Genomic DNA, 20,129 nt, shown 5'->3' with positions numbered 1-20,129 from the left:
TAGTGTTAAAAAAGTCCTATATTTATATGAATATCTACGTACCTGATTGACCTACCTGTTTTTCATTTTTTATATTTCGTTATGATTTATTTTTGTCTGTTATTTATATCACTCGCTCACAGAGGCAGCTGGTGGAACAGGGCTGTGCCACATCCAATCAATTTCAGCAAACATCCCAGAATGATTTCATGCAAAAAAAACATGAAGGTATCAAACACGTATTACTACTTTGCAGTTAAATATTTAACCTTTATTCCAACACGAAAAAAAGCAGTAAATAACACTTTGGCAAACACGTCAGGACATCTTATTTTTGTCACCCTCACAGGGAATTCAGTACAATATAATAATATATGTATCATATAATAATATTCAGTATAATATAAAACACACACATATAACTGTCTTTTTTTGATTCTGTTTAGGCCAGCAGAGAAGGGCTAAACAATTCTTTTTTTGTATTACAAGTTTTCTGAAATGTTATGTTTAAATGTGTGAATGAGGCATTATCTAATTGTAACTTTTGGTGAATTTAGTAGAAATCTAAAGACACAAATTGACAAAGTAGTAAAATAAACACCAAAATATGTATTGTGTAAGCTTTCTGTCCACTAGTCTGAAAGAAAAGATGTTGTGGAAGCAAAATAGCCCAAAATCTGTCTCCCCTTAATGAATGAGACAAACCTTGAACTTGTCTAAAGGGTTAAAGGGTATTCACTCATTTGGATCTGCTCTTTGTTTATGAGAATAGGAGAAAAAATATGTCAGCACTTATTCTTTCTTCATGAAGTGCATTAGGTGACTCCAGGCAATAACGTGCCCCTTCATGTTTTCATGTATCAAAACTACACCAATCATATAGAAAGAGATAGAGAATGGTTCAACAATGTTTTCTGTAACAAGGAACTGCTTTATTGTGTATAAAATTGTATTTTATGTGTATTGGTACCACAGTGTGTGTGTGTGTGTCTGTGTGTGTGTGTGTGTGTGTGTGCGTGCGTGTGTGTGTGTGCGTGCGTGTGTGTCTGTGTGTGTGTGTGTGCGTGCGTGCGTGCGTGCGTGTGTGTGTGTGTGTGTGTGTGTGCGTGTGTGTGCGTGTGTGTGCGCACAGGTCAGGGCTAATGGCCCTGGAGAGCTGGACCATATCGCACACCACCGCTTTACGATCGACTACGTTTCCAGTGCAGGACATCGTTCAGCTGTTAATGTTCTGCAACACAGAAGAGGCAGCTGATCATTTCGGAGACCGCTCTGTTCAGCCTTCACGGTCCTCCGGCCGCCGTTGTAAGAAATTTGAGCAAAAAACTGTAGTTAGTAGATATAATAAAAGTGTTTAATAATTCATAATTAATAATTCATAATTAGTCATAATCATAAGGGTTTTGGGAATGCATAATTAAGATAAACATAAAGTGATGTAGGAATAGTAGCTAAAAGACATGAAGCTTCTGCCAAGTTGCAGAAGTTTAACTTTCACACTGAAGGATTATTATAGACGGGATTAAACAATAACTGACAATCATTGAATGTGTTAGAAACTCAGGGAAAGAGAGTCATGGAGACAGGCGTTGCAGTGCATAGAGAAGTTAGCCAATAGCAATTGAGATAGACGGAAGGGGAGGAGTCGCGAACGAATGTGTGGGAGGTTTGAATTAAAGTATTTTTCTCTCTCGCGTGATGGCCCTCAGACGACGGACGTGTTTTTCACCTGAGGAGCTGAGTTGAGTTTTTTGCAAATGGGGTTTTATTGTTTTAATATTTCATAGGAGTATGTACTCCAATGTTTAACTGTAATCGTACTTGCATCAGTGGAATTAAATTCCTTATAATTGTAAACCAGTTTTGGTAGATTTCTTATTGCAGCGTGTCGACTGTAAAAGCAGCGGACACACGTGTGCTCCAGCCTTCTCTCTGTGGGGGTTGAGATTCAGCCTCGACACCGTAGACCGTGTAGGCTGGGTCCTCCGATGGATGCAGCTGCTGGATTGGGACACAGCTTTAGTCGGTCTCCCATACTTCCACGAGGCAGAAGTGCTGAGGTTAGAAAAGCTCTGCTGATACTCTGTTGCTCCCTGCTGGACGCTGTGACACGTTGCTCTGAGACCCACATGGCCAAGAGGCTTGTGCTGGTTGTCTGACTGGATGCACAAAGGGCCACTCCACCAATTTTCCATGTCAAAGTAAATATACTAGTCACGTACTATTTGGCCTGTAACGTTTTATAATGTCTTGTGGCTCTGGGGAAGCTCTGTTCAGTCTGAAAAAGTAACTCCGATGATCTCATCAGGGTTACTTCCAACATTTTTCCCCCAATGATGTCGTCAAAGTTATCTCAGATTGAAAATGCCATCATACCTGCCACTTGTCTGGAATTTCAGATGGGTAACGGGCCTCCCTCCCATACAGAGGAAAACATGGAAAGTATTTTGTTGTTGTTGTTTTGTGCGTAGGCCAAATAGAGTGAACTCTGAGTTTATTCCTGGTGTTATGGCTTGCCTGTACTTACCCTGTCTCTCTGTGCCTCCAGGTTCATCCTCAGTTCCCCAGCCTGCCACCCTCTCACTCCGCTCTGCCTGCCCTGCCTTGCGGCTCAGTCATCCAGCATCGCCCTCTTACCCTCCGTCTCTGCTGCTCCATCTCAACCTCTTGCTATTCTCACCAAGTTACCCCTGAAATAACCCTTTCACTTATTTTACTCCTCTTGTCTGTGTTTGGGTCCAAACCTACAAACCGCCACAGCAGTTGTGTTTCTCTTCCATCAAATGAATAACTGTTGATAACTCCCACGGAGGAATTAGCTTTCTTCATTTTAAAAATCCATACATGTACATATTGAAAAACTGGTGAAAGGAACTCCTCCAAGCACACAGAAAAGCAAACAAGGACATAAAATAAGGACTCAACACTGAAAAACTTAATGTCATTTTACATTCCTCCAAAGGATTCCGTACCGGTAAGTCTTCCTCAGCAACGCCTAAGTTATCAATGACTGTTGGGCAGCTGCTGTCAGAAGCATCTGAATGTTTGAACGGACTCTAACAGCTCGGTAGCACAAACTACGACTTCATCGAGCCGTTTCAGCGTCGTAGCCTCATCAGCCGGAGGACATGCATGCACACATGGCAGTGTTTTGTGGCAGTGTGTCTACAGCAATAGTAGAATCACTATGCCACTATATTACCATAATCATATAGTTGGAAACATTGCTCACTGTTTTTTGCAGAGGTCCTTTGCGTTCTTCATCACATGTCTGAGGCACCAATAGGAATGGAAGTGCAAGTGCATGCTCCTTTCCTTGTCCTGTCCCAATGTTGTACCCGAGGTACTTCATAGAGACGAAGGCCACGTAAGGTTCTCAGCCACCGACTGCATTAAAACTACAGAGCCATGAGTGGGGTTTCCATTTAGGAGTCAGAATGAGTTTTTCTCATCGAAATAGAGGGGAGGTCTGTTAAGGGGCTGTAAGTAAAGGACATCACGTTTATTACGAGTATTAGTAATGATCAATATACAGTGCAAATATGCAATCTGGAAAGTTACCTACAGTATCCAGTACAAATATACTGGAGGTAACTTTCCAGATTGACCAAATCCAAAGCATTGCTTTAGCTGTTGAACTGCTCCAGTTTACAGTTTTGAATTTGAACAAACAAAGAGCTGTAAACATGAGTCATAATGAATGAATTAAAATATGCTATGTCTGCATTTATCTTCACTGGTGTCACCGCTCAAGAAATAACTGATGATGAGCATTTTAAGTCTGGTGTGCGGTTGGAACTCGTTTATCATTAATAGTGATGAATAGACAAAGACAAACACTGGACGGAGACCCTCTGTTTTAGGCGGTCTCAGTCCAGTTAAGTTTGCACCTGAGTTTGATTGATTGCACTCAGATCAGCCCTAACAAACTTTACTAAATGGGTGAACACAGCAGAGTTCTTTTTACCAAACCAAACAAATAAGTTGTGAAAGTATCCTCAATGTTTTGCTCTTGGTTAAGCCAGGCCTTTCACTAAGCACACATATGTAAGAAAGGTTATAAGAATCCAAACTGTGGTTAAAATGTTTTGTATTCTGTCAGAAATGCACTTAACTCTTATTAACTCTGATTTGTCTCTGTCCTGTTTACATAAGCTGTCCAGTTCCCTCAGAAACAAGGACATTCATTCACCTCGCAGTGGCCACAAGACAGTTCAGCAAGTGGGAGCTGCAGCGAGACACCTGCAAGAGTTGTTGACTGTAAAGAGACCTGGTTGCAAAGCGTTAAATGTTTCAAATTCAAGTTTGTTCTATTCAAATCAGTGTGAGTTACATTTTCTCTGTTTCAACCTGATTTGAATGCATTTTTTTCTCTGATGAACATTTCTTTTTGTTCATTAAGTCACTGACCACTGGTGATATTGAAGTACGGTAGAAGTGATAAACATAAGCTAACTGTCATTACTCCATGATCAAAAAGTAAAATGCGATGATATGAATTTGCCAAAATGTCCTATATTTCCATCAAAATATCTTTTGCAAACACAATCATTCATTACACGGTGGTGTCTAAATGTTTGAAGTATTTATGTTTGAATAAAAAGTTGTCGGGCCTATTTGAAACTACAACCTGTAAGTGGTAGATCATTTATGTATTGTTTTAGTGTTTCTCCTACATGTATTTAGTAGTGGTGGTATGTCGAGGAGGAGACAGCTCTGTCTCATCTTTTTAAGAACTAACAAAAAACCCCAAGTCATCGAGTTGTGGTGGGATTTTAGGTCTCCATGGCAACAACACAACCCATAATGCAGTACATAGGCCAGGTCTGGGCCAGCAGCACATTCGTAATCTGATATCAGTATTTGGGCCAGAGCTGGGCCAAAGCTGGGGTTAATTATAAAAGTTAGAATGACGTAGTATGTGCACCACAACTGGGCCACAGCATTTTACAATGTGTCGGCATTGACATTGACAGCATTAATCTAAATAATAGGAAACAAACTGGATGCAGACTCACTTAAAGCAGTTCCAGCCAAATACAGGATGATTATTAAGTTAAAATGTTTTTTGCTGTATGAAAACTGAGACTTCAAACGATGGTGTTGAAATCACAAGTGTAGGAGTACAGATTATTCTGGAGACTTCCCCAGCGTAGACCCTGTTGATGTGACTTTGTCTGTCTGGAGGTATCTTGGTGAACTGCTAAAATAACTGAAATAACATGAAGTTGTGCTGGTCTACAGCTCAGGGGACTCCTTGTCTGACTGACTGGGCACCAACGTGTGATTCTGGGTCTGCCAATGACGTGAGCTCTGTCCTGTCAGCTCAGCTGGAGAGTTGTAGAATTCTTCATTTGAGAGTCTTATCCATGATTTCAGGTCAGGGTGATACTGACTTCAACACACTCTCACGGATTTTTATCTTACTGGTTTGAGTACAAGGAATAGGACAAGTGTGTACTCCTTACAACACCAACAGGAGAATCCTGTGGATGATGCTGGAAATCCATCTACCCTGACGAAACGAAGAAGCAAGTCTGATGTCACAATTATGGAAAAACACCCTGCAAATGGTAAACCATCAACTAAAAGGCACGTTTATTTGCCTCTATTCAATTAAATAATACATACTGTCGCATAGTAAAACCTTAAAACCTGTTGGTTACGGTCAACAATCTCTGAAAGTTATCTTCTCAAACCCAAAAGTTATTTGTGAAAACGTTTAAAATGACAAGTTATTGCTGAGCGTTTATTTGTGTGTACATCAGTTAACGCTTGGAGTCGTCCACCTGCAACGCCTGGACGTGGGGATTAGGAAATCTCAACTGGGAAGATTCTGACCTCCGAATTGTCTGAAACGCTGCATGAGAACCACGGACGTGATGGCAAAGAAACAGCAGTCCATACCACATACACACACAGAGTGACACTTTTCTACATATGGTCTGTACCTTATGACGCCCGGGGCTTTAGTAGGGCCCTGTCGGCGTAGCAGCTGGTGTGATCCAATCTCCAGATCGTCTCTGGTGTGTTTTCAACTGACCACATTTGATGCAATGCAACCAAATCAGCCAACAGTATATCGAGTTTATTTGCTCCCAAACCAACAGCGGAGGTTTTATTGTATTATATTGTGTGACCTAACATGCAACATTTGTCACTTGTTTCTTTTATAATCCAAAAATGTTTTTGTCATAAAATATAATTCACGAAAATGTGTTGCACTGTACTTTGGAAATACTATAATATAAAAAATACATTACTGTTGAGAATGATATCGAGCTCATCGAGGAAAAGTTAGGTTCCACCTCACCGCATTCCATTTCATACTGCAGACACCAAAACTACTACAGACGGAGCAGAGTACGGTGCTTGTGCTTAGCCCAGTAAATAAACAAGTCAAAGTCCATTCAGACAGTTGAAATACATTTAAATCAGTCTAAGATCATACGCTCTTCAGATAAGAAGCCCTGTCCAGTTCTTACATGCCACCAGCTCACTGTGCGTCTGGTTTCGAGGCTTCGGGCAGAGCCTCCGTGTGGCTGTCAGCTGAGCTCTGTGTGCCCACAGTCGTCTCCTTGCTCTTGGCTGCATTCTCACTCTGAGCCCGGATCTGTTTCTCCCTCTCCAGAGCTTTCTCCATCTCTGTGTAGTAATCCAGAGCCTTCCGTACCGGGTCGATGATGTGTTGCTGCACAACGAAACAGGGATTGGTCAAATTGCACCCAGAGTGAGCAAACCTTCCCTCAGCCATGTCCACTTCTCATTTAGTAAGTGATTCCCAACATTATCGACTATGACTTGTCAGAATCAAAGGTTTAGTACATTACCTGGATATACCTTTTCAAATAAATTACCTCCAAGCAGGGGAAGAGGTTGGCCAGCTCGATGAAGAGAGGCAAAAGGACAAATCTGATGAAGCCTGTTTGAGATGAAGGCTTGTTGACTTTGTCCCGGTCCATGAAGGGCGTGACGGGAAGACCCTCTAACTTCTCCTTATCACTCTGAGGGCAGAGAGAGGGGCGATACATGCAGCGGGGCTGTTAGTTTGATTTGATTTAACGTGGTTGCCTCTGAATCTGGCCTGAAGAGTAACTGTATGTGTCAACAACCCTCTATAGTTGTGAAGCTCATATCCGCGTGTTGCCACAGTCTTTCCATACAAGAGCACTCGGTCACCTGGTTGTAGAATTCCTGCAGAAGACAGTCCAGCCAGGGCTCAGCCACCTCCATGGGCCGCGCCTCGTTGGATATGTCGCTCACTTTGATCAGAATCATCATCAGCTGTACGCACAACAGGAAGGAATCAGATAGACAGCTATGAACTGTGAGAGAAACACAGAGGTAAAGAGTTTACCCTCTGTCAGTGTGACGGGCCCTCACAGAGGCCTGGGCTCCGCTGGAAGCAAGAAAAGTTTGTCGTTTGTAATTTATACAACCTAATGTCGGCAAAGTCCTTAAAAGGGTTGAAATGTGTGGCCATTAATGCATGCCTCTACATCCAGCAGGCTGAACTAGTGCGATGCTTTCCTTTTGAAGTGTATAAACTGTGATGGCGCCTCAGGTCGGCTGTTTTTACGTCACATCAGCATGAAATGTTGTCATTTCATGAATATGCTATACATTTAGTTTCATAAACTTAGTTCAGGAACGGGACCACGCCCAGAACACGGCTCATTTCCCCTGCACAAGTATTTAAGCTCAACGCACCTGTTCACTTCCTCTTCGACTCCGTTCTCTCATCCCTCCCGCCCAACCCCATTTTTGTCAGGATCCAGGATCCCTGTCTGACCCGTTGTGTGTTACCTCTGTTTCCCCTGATCTCCTCTCCTTATGTGGCCTGTCATTCCCCCGTTTGTTATTGTGTGCCATGTGCTCTGTGTTTGTCCTCTGCCTCCAGACACCTCCCATGGCCACACCCTTGATTGTGCACAGCTGAGGACACTCCAGCCGATCACCTCCTGCAGCCTGACACACCAGACTCAGGTCCCACTAATGATTCCCCTGTCACTATATAAGCTCTGGTCCTGCAGTCTGGGGTTGTCAGGTCGTACCGTCTTTCACCGGCGTCAACCCCTTATTGTCGTCTGCCTCGTCAGTCCGGCCGGTTACCAGTCTGGTCACGTAAGTCTGAACACCGATTCAGTGAAGATCATTACCTGTTTGTTTTCTGTTCTTTCAGTTTTGAGTGCGGCCCGAGTTTCCCTCCCGACTCCGGTGGAGATTATAGGCGTGACTTTAATTTGCTGGACAGTTTGTTTTTGTTTGTTCATTCTGTGAATCCTCCTGAACAAGTTAAATGAAGTCTTTGCTGGAGTAAACCTGCTGTGTGCTTGCGTTTGGGTCCATCTACTACACCACCACATAACAATTTTTTGTTTTCCCATTTTTTCTCTCTTGCAGGATTACAGGAACGACAGGGGACTCTGCACTGCCGGAGCTTCCCAGAGATGGCCCCACTCAACAGTCTCCGTTCCCACCAGCCGCCGGACACAAACTGTCCATCACTTCCCTTCATCCCTCTACCCTACATCCCTTCATCCCTCTACCCTACATCCCTTCATCTCTCTACCCTACATCCCTTCATCCCTCTACCCTACATCCCTTCATCCCTCTACCCTACATCCCTTCATCCCTCTACCCTACATCCCTTCATCCCTCTACCCTACATCCCTTCATCCCTCTACCCTACATCCCTTCATCCCTCTACCCTACGGCCCTTCATCCCTCTACCCTACGGCCCTTCATCCCTCTACCCTACGGCCCTTCATCCCTCTACCCTACGGCCCTTCATCCCTCTACCCTACGGCCCTTCATCCCTCTACCCTACGGCCCTTCATCCCTCTACCCTACGGCCCTTCATCCCTCTACCCTACGGCCCTTCATCCCTCTACCCTACGGCCCTTCATCCCTCTACCCTACGGCCCTTCATCCCTCTACCCTACGGCCCTTCATCCCTCTACCCTACGGCCCTTCATCCCTCTACCCTACGGCCCTTCATCCCTCTACCCTACGGCCCTTCATCCCTCTACCCTACGGCCCTTCATCCCTCTACCCTACGGCCCTTCATCCCTCTACCCTACGGCCCTTCATCCCTCTACCCTACGGCCCTTCATCCCTCTACCCTACGGCCCTTCATCCCTCTACCCTACGGCCCTTCATCCCTCTACCCTACGGCCCTTCATCCCTCTACCCTACGGCCCTTCATCCCTCTACCCTACATCCCTCTACCCTACGGCCCTTCATCCCTCTACCCTACGGCCCTTCATCCCTCTACCCTACGGCCCTTCATCCCTCTACCCTACGGCCCTTCATCCCTCTACCCTACGGCCCTTCATCCCTCTACCCTACGGCCCTTCATCCCTCTACCCTACGGCCCTTCATCCCTCTACCCTACGGCCCTTCATCCCTCTACCCTACGGCCCTTCATCCCTCTACCCTACGGCCCTTCATCCCTCTACCCTACGGCCCTTCATCCCTCTACCCTACGGCCCTTCATCCCTCTACCCTACGGCCCTTCATCCCTCTACCCTACGGCCCTTCATCCCTCTACCCTACGGCCCTTCATCCCTCTACCCTACGGCCCTTCATCCCTCTACCCTACGGCCCTTGATCCCTCTACCCTACGGCCCTTGATCCCTCTACCCTACGGCCCTTGATCCCTCTACCCTACGGCCCTTGATCCCTCTACCCTACGGCCCTTGATCCCTCTACCCTACGGCCCTTGATCCCTCTACCCTACGGCCCTTGATCCCTCTACCCTACGGCCCTTGATCCCTCTACCCTACGGCCCTTGATCCCTCTACCCTACGGCCCTTGATCCCTCTACCCTACGGCCCTTGATCCCTCTACCCTACGGCCCTTGATCCCTCTACCCTACGGCCCTTCATCCCTCTACCCTACGGCCCTTCATCCCTCTACCCTACGGCCCTTCATCCCTCTACCCTACGGCCCTTCATCCCTCTACCCTACGGCCCTTCATCCCTCTACCCTACGGCCCTTCATCCCTCTACCCTACGGCCCTTCATCCCTCTACCCTACGGCCCTTCATCCCTCTACCCTACGGCCCTTCATCCCTCTACCCTACGGCCCTTCATCCCTCTACCCTACGGCCCTTCATCCCTCTACCCTACGGCCCTTCATCCCTCTACCCTACGGCCCTTCATCCCTCTACCCTACGGCCCTTCATCCCTCTACCCTACGGCCCTTCATCCCTCTACCCTACGGCCCTTCATCCCTCTACCCTACGGCCCTTCATCCCTCTACCCTACGGCCCTTCATCCCTCTACCCTACGGCCCTTCCATCCCTCTACCCTACGGCCCTTCCATCCCTCTACCCTACGGCCCTTCCATCCCTCTACCCTACGGCCCTTCCATCCCTCTACCCTACGGCCCTTCCATCCCTCTACCCTACGGCCCTTCCATCCCTCTACCCTACGGCCCTTCCATCCCTCTACCCTACGGCCCTTCCATCCCTCTACCCTACGGCCCTTCCATCCCTCTACCCTACGGCCCTTCCATCCCTCTACCCTACGGCCCTTCCATCCCTCTACCCTACGGCCCTTCATCCCTCTACCCTACGGCCCTTCATCCCTCTACCCTACGGCCCTTCATCCCTCTACCCTACGGCCCTTCATCCCTCTACCCTACGGCCCTTCCATCCCTCTACCCTACGGCCCTTCCATCCCTCTACCCTACGGCCCTTCCATCCCTCTACCCTACGGCCCTTCCATCCCTCTACCCTACGGCCCTTCCATACCTCTACCCTACGGCCCTCTACCCTACATCCCTTCATCTCTCTACCTCTACTGCTTCCTAAACCTAACTATCATTCATTACGCAATAAAAACTCTAGAAACGTATCCTGTTATTGGTGTGGTCCTTGTTAGTGAAATATATTCTTATGCTGTTGGAACAGTCTGCCTGAGGATCTAAGAGAAGCTCAATGTGTTGATGTTAATCATAAAAATACAAATGCCTCTATAGCCTGGATTTTGATTAGAATGTTTAAATCCAAATTGAACTATTTATTCAATTTAAGTCACGTTTCAAAAATGCACAGTTTCTCTTGTCATGGTATTCTATTGGTTATATTATTCCACTTTTATCATTTCTGTCTTGTGTGCATTTGTCTGAAATAGTTTGACTTTATATGTGTGCCGTCGTATTGTCCTTTTGAATGGCACTCACCTGCATTAAGAATAGATCTTAATGTCCCTTTTCAGATACCTCTAAAATTAAATACAAAGCCACCCCTGAGTATACACAAATACTGTCTGAACATGAAGTTACATGAGTTATGAATATGGAATCATATTGCCACAGAGGCCTGTTTGCTCTCCTCTCACCACTTCTCTGTGGTCCTTGTTGGTGAAGTCAAATGCTGGCAGGATGGACTTGAACCTGTTGAGAATTTCATTGTGCCGCGTCATGTCAGTGGCCAGGATGCATCTGCAATGAGGACATAGAATAAAACCCATAGCCCATGCTGCTGCGCTATCATAACATGAGTAAATGTGCACGCTTAGAGAATCAGAGAGGTGATCTCACTTGATGATCCCTTCTCTAATCCGTTTGTATTGATCCATGGACAAGTTTCTGAAGATGTTGCTCTCTGTCTACAAAACAGAAAGCCCTCTGTTCATTGTCTCTGACTGCAGAGTGTACAGGCTCCATGCTAAAGTGGATGTGTGATGGCAGCCTGGACAGAAGGTTTTGAACAAACAGCGAGTCATCATCCTTACCTTCTCTAGGATCTCAAAAGCTACAGCACAGTGGTGGTTCTCCAGTGGAGAGATGTCGTTGTAGCGGAGAGCAAGTTCAGTCCGAGCATTTATCTGAAAGAGGTCACACTTCAGTTTGGAGCTTGTGATGAACTTTAAATAGTTGATGCTGAAGCGCTTCTGTATGCGTCGGTACAATAGCCACTGAGGTTATGTCACAAGTACCAGTATATATAAGACGATACAACTGGCCAATTTTAGCAAATATAGGAACTATATTGGTAGCGATCAGCATATATGTAATATAGAAATTATTCAATTTATTCAATTTCAAGATATTAGAGTAAAAATCCCCAACACTACTAGATAGCTTTGCCACATTTCTCCACTGTGAAATATCTCCCTTGATACATCTCTGGATCCGAATTATTCGACAACCAAATTTAAAGAGTTGGTTCACATTTATTTCAAGTCTGTCTTAATACATATATGTCCATAATAATAAAGAACGTGTTACTGGTCGTTGTCATTGTTCCTCTTGTCCAAAGCAGCTGTGAAAAGATCCCTTCTTAAAGCATCATCATGGAAAAGCATTTGCACACCACGTCTGAAGTTTTTGTCTCTAAATGTAACACGTTTAAAAACAACCAAGTTCAAATGTTTGATGAGCTGATTGACGTCTGCTAGCACAAAGCACTTTACGACAAACAAATTCAAGAATACAGAGATGCAGAATTAAAATTTAGATTGTGGCAGGTGATCATGTCGCCCCATTTTGGACTAGCGCTATCCATTATGCAGTCATTTATTCAGCTTCGTCTCGTATAACTACATTTTGCAATAAAACGCATCGGTCTCAGTGTTCTGTGGCTACCAATTTTTATTGGATGATGGAAAAATGGAAAAAGAACGCTAACCAAATATTTGTACTTGGTGTGCAAAGGCCGTCAGAGGTTTCTCGAAATCCACAAAAAAAGACATTCTTACGTTCAGCTGAAGTGAATATGAGGATTCCAGACAAATCATGTGTGTATCGTTCAAAATGACGCTTTCTGTTGTGGCTCCCAAAGACGGGGTTTCATATACCTGATAGGCGTTGTTGTATCCTGTGTGGTCGAGGTCGTGGCAGACCGCACAGGTCAGCATGATCAGCAGGTCCACGCTGTCCATCTTACTCTTCAGGTCAGTCAGCCAGATCAAACCATACATCTGCTCAGAGATAAACAGTAGTACAGAATGAGAACGGGAGGTATTATCATGTCCTTAATGTGGAAAAAGAAGGCTGCCATCTACTCTTGAAGATGAAAAGATTTGCCCAGATGCTTGTTAACTTTGTCTTACTGCTATCTGCTGGTGCAGGTAGATTGCCACTGGCTTATCAGAGTTTGTTCATGTTGATAACAGCTGCCTGCTAGCAAATCAACCACTACATTATTAATCCGAAAGAAATGAGCTGAAAGATGCTAAAAAGCTCAGAGCTTATTGTCCCGCAACCCATTTTCACACTATACATATAGTCATTGTATCCGTTTTTCTATACAAATATTGATGAGTGCAGTTTGAAGAACGAGACTTTTAAAGGATAGTGAGTCAACATGCTGCTTGACACAATTACAGACAGATACACAGCCAGCACCATCGGCTTATAAAGTTGATATGGCTAACATGTAAGCATGCAACAATTGCTTGCTTAAACATCCAGCAGTCATGGAGCAACATTGTAATGCATTTTAAGTTGTGTTTCTTGCCACCTGACCAAGGTGTGTCTAATATTGACTCTCCTTTTAGCTCCTGCTTTGGTCTCCACCGACTCCAGAGAAGGATATCTGGCTCTTCAGCTGGCTAAGTGCACAGATTTTTACCTTGCAAACATTAAGCTATCTGGAGAAGAGCAGATACCGTTGCTTTAAGTGGGTTTATCAAGGTTTTTAATGCAGGTTGAGAGAAATGAATCCTTTTTGCATTAACTAATTTTTCAAGAAATGCTAAAGGATATAATTCAAACCAACAAGTGTCTTCTTTCGTGGATGTGTTGAGACGATCGATTGTCCACTGATCTGAGTCACCTCTTAACTCTGAGGACCAGATGCACTTCACCAATTAACAATCAAGGTGATGGCATAATTGCACTATTTCATGATTACAGACACGATTGGGCTTTCCATGATTTGCTCCGATAAAACGTCTCTCAAAAAAGCGCACACACATACACACACATACACACACTCACCATCTGGGTGACACAGAAGCAGTGCTTGAAGTTGTGGAAAGGGATGTTGTTGTATCGTCGGTAGACCTCAAACAGGAACTGTTGCAGTACTTCTGGCTCGATGTTGAAAGCCGCTATGAAATCTAAATCTGTGTACATGACCTGAAGGAGCACCATGATCTCTGCGTCCTCCCACTGCCTGCACCGACACACACAAAATACGCCATGGGAGGGCACTTATATCTACAAATACAAATACCAATGCTCAGGATTAAAAAAGGAAACATCAAATGGGTTAAAGGCTGGGTTGGTAATGTTGGGAAACCAGAAAGATTTATTTTTTAAATGGTCCAACTTAAAAACCCAGCCCTGAGTTGCCAACTCTTTTCCAATGAAGGGAGCTAGCATCACTCACTCCAAAAGTTGCTAAATCTAGCAAGAAAGAAACACTTCCCTTCAGTCCTCCCTCCAAAGCCACTCCCACAACCTATCATTATATACTGTACGTAAACAACCAACATGGCTATTGCTGGTACCCACAGCTGTTGAGCCAGCAGCTGTTGGAAGACTTGGGTGATGACCAATGAGTGCACGGGCAGAACACGCTCAGGCAGGCAGGCAGGCAGGCAGCTCGTCCAATCAACACGGGCCGATTGCGATGATTGGACGGGCTTGTTGAAGTCCTCGACAGCCACACAAACCAACCTTTTGTTTCTTGTTTTTGTTTTGTCAGAGCGTCTGATTCATTGATTGCTGTCAGGATGTAATGACAATTTAAATTTAGATATCAAAAATGTTTTTGAAGAAGATTACCAACCCTGCCTTTAATGAAGGCACCTCACCTAAAAACATTTTGTGAATTTACATTTTAGTCTCAACAGCAGTATCTGTGATACCATATTTAAAGGTTTCATCCAAGCATCACACTGTGTATATATATAAAGCCAAAAATACATTTTGAAAACACTTGCAATAAAGTATAAATGTATATATACAGTAAATATAGCTAACCATTTGTCATCTGATAGACTGTTATATGTATATATATATATATATACAAACAAGTATTATGTATACAAAGCCTTAACTAATATATTCCTCTGTACCATAGAGCAATGAGATGCACTGTTGCATTGGGTGATATAATCCATCATTACCATGAACACACACACACAAGTGTATTTTATCTCCACATACACTGTTTTACTGCGGGAAATATATGTATGAATCCATAGCTGAAAATAGTCCCCAAAAATGCTCAATTTACTTCTGTTTGATAAAAACTACAGTGCCCAGCTGTTTCAGGAAATTGCTGAACTTTTATAAAAAAAATTAATATTTTTTAAAGGTGTAGGTCTTCAGCATAAATGGCTTGGTGATGAGCAGACGGGTAGGGAAGAGGGTTCGGTATAAAACGGCTATTATACGAAAAGCATAATAGGTACTAAAATACACGATCATTTATGGGTTCTCTTGACACCAATCAAAAATGTAGAATAACACAATAACACCAGCCTCATCCTTCATAATACCTCTATGCCCACAGAAAGAAATATTTGATCGGGGTTTCAAAGGAATCCTCTCATTCAGTTTGATCAGGTGACGCCCGAGCTTCAGTTCTCATTCTGTAGCCTGCGCATGGCCGCATATCCATCCACCGCCGCCATTGTGGGTTTGCTTTAAAAGCTTTTTTGGACATGAGCAAGCCTCGCTGAATGCAGCATGCGCTTCCTCCCCATGAAGCCCACTTCAAACATGGCCTCACAAAGACCTTTTGATTTGTGAGCCTCTGCAGGCCTATTCATATTGAGATGAGTGTGTTCATCAGAGGAAAGGGGTGACGTCTCCCATCCTCAGAAGTGCATTAGAGGTGCTTGTCGGGCACGACCGCGACCGTCTGCCTCACTGTATACTGAGGACACAGGTGCACTGGTGGTTTGCACACCGTGGTCATGACCACGATGCTGCAGGAGACACTAATCATCTCCAGACTCATACTGGTGGATACTTACCAGTTATCAAAGGTCGGGGTCTTTAAGTACTGCCTCACCTCCTCTGACACTTCCAGGGAGCTGCAGTGACAACAGCATAAGCATGAATGGTTACTATATTTGAACATATAATATATGGAAGGCAGTGTAGTTTTTAGTGAGGTTTGCATGTGAACGTGCCTCATTTGTAGAAACTTTTCCCGCACATGCTCGCACTCCTTCCTGGTCTTATGCAGGGTTCTCTTGTGGTAGAAGGGGGAGGGCTTGTGTGTTAAATCTGACAGGTCTTTAAACAATCCCAGCCAGCTCAGATGCTCCACACTCTGAAAAGAGACGGGTTGGAGCAGCACATCAAATCTGGCACTTCAGGAATGATAGATTATCTGAAAACAGCTTCCTGCTAATGTGGAAACAAGGATGATGACAAAACCAATGAAATAAAGATGCTAAAAAGGTCAGCAGAGCTCAGGGAATCGAGGAGTCGGGTGATAATTCTCTCTGAGGTCATCACATGTCAGCAACCCTTTTCACATTACACATTACACATTTAATTCACCAGTAATGCCACATTATTTATAAGTGCAGCTGTAAAATACAAAGTAAATCTAATTACAACATTGTTTTTGTCTTACTATCCCACTTCATATGAAACCAAGCAGCAACCTCCGCTTCTGAAAAGTGAGACCAACGCAGAAGTGCCTTAAAGTTGCATTCTTTCGAACGGCAATCAGGCCTCTGGTTGCAAAGACTCCTCTGGTTGTATAGAAGTCTATGAGAAAATTACTCTACTTTCTTGATTTATTCCCTCAGTAAACATTGTAAACATGAGTTTCAAGTCTTCTTCAATACAGCATGATGTTCATTTAGTACATGATGGTCCATTTAGAGTCACACAGACCATAAAGCAGGGGATGCTTTAGGGCGGGACTACTGTGATTGACAGGTCTCTGCCACAGCGTTGTCCGGTCTGGGAGTTGTCTGTGTTTTCGTCTTAAAACTTTCCCTTTCACGTGTGTTTTCGGTTCATGAAGGATCATTGTAACATTTTGGTCGACTGAAAATGTCTTCATCATCGTTCGGTTGTACTAAGCTCCACCCTCTCGTGTCACTTCTCATTGCAAGAAAACAAGATGGACAAAATCGTAGTCCACAAACCAACGGGTGACTTCACGGTTGGCTTGGGTCAGTAACATTTATTTTTCTGATGAGGATTAAAAAACTCCCGATGCAGATGATTATGATTCAGGGGCGACCGTGGCTCATGGTAGAGATGGTTGTCTGGTCACCGCAAGGTTCGCGGTTCGATCTTTGGTTACTACGTGTGCTGTGCCGAAGTGTCCCTGAGCAAGACACTAAACCTCTAACTGCTCCCCGGGCGCTTCTCAGGGGCAGCCCACTGCTCCCAATATATATGGGTCAAATGCAGAGAACAAATTCCCCCACTAATAAGGGATTGTTTAATCTTTAATTATATCTTTGTATTATCATATTAATAAGTTCCATGTACTTTTTCCCACATTTGCAGAGTATCTTTAAAGAGTACTGCACCTCTAGTTTCTCCTGGAATGAATCCACCTGTTTCTTCATCTCGTACACAACTGCAGGAGTCTCACCGGCCTCGATCAGGATGTTCTTCTCCAGGTCCTGCAGTCTGAGATCACACCGTCAGGGAGGTGTTACGTCATCACACATATATATCTTTGGTTTGGGCTGTTCAAAGTCTCAACGTCTTGCATTGTCCATCTGCCCCTCTGGTTCAAAGTATAAAGCACCTAAACACCTGATCTCTGATTATTCATAAAACTTCTATAACTGCCTCTTTCACCGTTCACGTTAAATGTGAATCATATTTATCCTCAGGGATATATCTAAGTATGTCCTGTTTTCCTTATTTCCCACCTTTACCTTTTCTCCATAGAGGAGAGGTCAAATCCGAGTGCACCAGCAAGCTCCGCAGCTGGAATCACAAGACAAGAGGAAGTCCATCAACAATTTTGAAATGAGCCCATGTACTGCGATTCCCAGGGTGCAAAGATACCTAACGGCTCACTGTTGCTGTCAGCGGCCACCACCTCCAGCTTGTAGCAGGAGGTTGGGCTGTTGGGCTCCAGACTCGGGGAGATGTTGATGATGTTGCCTTTGGGGTTGTACAGCTTCAGGATGTCATGGGGTCCTGCCTCGGCTGCACAGCGGAACAGATCTGAAAAGGAACAGCTCGCCGCTCAGTTCACACTATGCTCTGAGAAATGATTTCACAGTTTACCTCAACTGCTCAGGAAGACCACGGGGTGTGGCTGGAAAGCCCTGGTAATGGTCCTTGAGTTATAATATATTTGTCAAGCTTTTAGGTACCCGTTTTTAAAAGGAACCCTTAATAAATGGTTAATACGTGTTTTTCTTTCAGGTTATTTGTTGGGCAATTTTCTGCCTTTAGAGAGGAGAGAGAGAGAGACGGGGGAGGAGAGAGAGAGAGACGGGGGAGGAGGGAGAGAGAGACGGGGGAGGAGGGAGCGAGGGATCCACATGCAGCAAAGAGCCACAGGTTGGATTCAGACCCGGGCCGTGGTACATGAGGCACCCAATCCTTTATTATTGTGAACAAAATCTTTCAATGTCTTCACAGATCATACAATTATTATCATCAAACCAGCAACAAGAACAACTTTTCAGTTGCCAGATTGTGCAAAAAGACCTCTGGAACAGGGCTGCAGAGGATCTTGACCAAAATCCATTTTTAACTGTGAGGATTTGTGTCTAGCTCTGCTGTATTTCCCTCAATGGGGTCCTCCTACGAGTCCCGCCCACTGCCGCGCCTCTCTCCATAGGCACAGCTGTGCCTCATCTCCTGTGATCGCCTCCAGCTGACATAAATACTCCTGTCACTCTCATTCCAGTTGTCAGTCCATCCATTTACCTACCTGGTATTCCGACCCGTGAGTAGTCCATTTGTTCACTCTCTGAAGATCCGCTACTAACGATGCATTTCGTTTTTTCAACTTGCCTGCCGTACAGTGTCGAGCCTCGGGTTTTCACCTGTACGAGGAAGCCTTCCAGTTAGTTCCTCGGAGATCAACTGTGTAGTCTTGGCGTTCCTGTGTCGAGCCTCGGGTGTCACACAGACGATCCAGCCTGCCTGCCAGCCGCGGACGCGGACCGGCCACTTCCCGGCTAAGATCCGAGCGGTGCGCGAGGACGCGCCTCCGTACTGACATTTGACAGTTTTCCTGTCGGCTTCGTCTGCCGCTCAGCAGGATTAGCCACTTTCCGGCTTGGAACCGTGCGGAGGCGTGGAGACGCCTCCTATTGCCTTTGTCCATTTCCTGTCTTTTACCTTGACTGAGAGAAATAAATTATCGTGGTTTTGAAATAGAACTCTGCTGTCTGAGTCTGCATTCGGGTCCATGAACACACCACATCATAACAGAACGGACTGACCATAACTATGGACCCAGCAGCCACAGCAGGATTTCCACTTGCAGATCCCCGGGTCCGTGAGTCATTTGTTCCGTCTCCTGAACCTTTCCACGGAGACATGAGAGGATGCAGAGGTTTTCTGCTCCAGATGACGTTTGTGTTCAACCAACAGCCCTGCACGTATGCATCGGACAGTTCTAAGATTGCCTATCTGATCGGGTTACTACATGGCCGTGCTCTCGACTGGGCCCAGGCCTGGTTCACTCAGAACCTGTTAGATACGGTTTCTTTTGGACAATACCTGGAGGCGTTTAAGAGAGCTTTCGACCACCCTACATACTCTCAGGTCGCTGTTCAGAACCTCCTCCGCCTCCGTCAGGGCTCTGCTAGCGCCGCTGAACATTCCATTGACTTTCGCATCCTGGCCGCAGAGTCCGGTTGGGCGGAGAGGGCGCTAAAGGGGGTTTTTCTCAGCAGCCTGTCGGAGGGATTAAAGGACGAGCTCGCTGTTCTGGAGGAGGCTAAGACACTGGAAGACCTGATCGCTCTCACCATCCGACTGGATACTCGGATGTAGGAGCGTCGGAGAGAGTGTAATCACAGGCTCCCGGCTCCGGTTCGTCAGCCAGTAACTACTTCCGGTCACCGGTCCCCAGTTCCACCTCGCCGCCGCAGCCCAGGCCTCCAGCACTCGCCCGCTCCGGCACCTTCTCCCGTGGATCGGGATGAACCCATGCAGTTGGGACGGTTCCATCTGTCTCAGGATGAGAGGGAGCGACGAATCCGTTCAGAAGCCTGCCTCTACTGCGGCGA

The 20,129-nt window shown here is 45.3% G+C and overlaps 1 protein-coding gene across 1 annotated transcript; it reads right to left on the bottom strand.

The window, feature by feature from the left end:
- Positions 1-6,475: 6,475 nt before the first annotated feature.
- Positions 6,476-18,473, bottom strand: LOC306783053 (high affinity cGMP-specific 3',5'-cyclic phosphodiesterase 9A; the record flags this gene model as incomplete). Its single annotated transcript, XM_079276585.1, has 14 exons — positions 6,476-6,670; positions 6,837-6,983; positions 7,159-7,263; positions 11,328-11,430; positions 11,530-11,597; positions 11,724-11,816; positions 12,789-12,911; positions 13,933-14,110; positions 15,924-15,983; positions 16,083-16,225; positions 17,451-17,553; positions 17,808-17,859; positions 17,953-18,102; positions 18,458-18,473. The coding sequence occupies 14 exons, from the start codon at positions 18,471-18,473 to the stop codon at positions 6,476-6,478; spliced, it is 1,536 nt and encodes a 511-aa protein (XP_079132711.1).
- Between the last annotated feature and the right edge of the window lie 1,656 nt (positions 18,474-20,129).

The sequence above is a fragment of the Melanostigma gelatinosum genome (genome assembly GCF_949748355.1).
Source record: "Melanostigma gelatinosum genome assembly, chromosome: 10".
NCBI classification, from domain to species: domain Eukaryota; kingdom Metazoa; phylum Chordata; class Actinopteri; order Perciformes; family Zoarcidae; genus Melanostigma; species Melanostigma gelatinosum.
The sequence above is the reverse complement of the archived record's forward strand: the minus strand, read 5'-3'. Positions and strand labels throughout refer to the sequence as shown.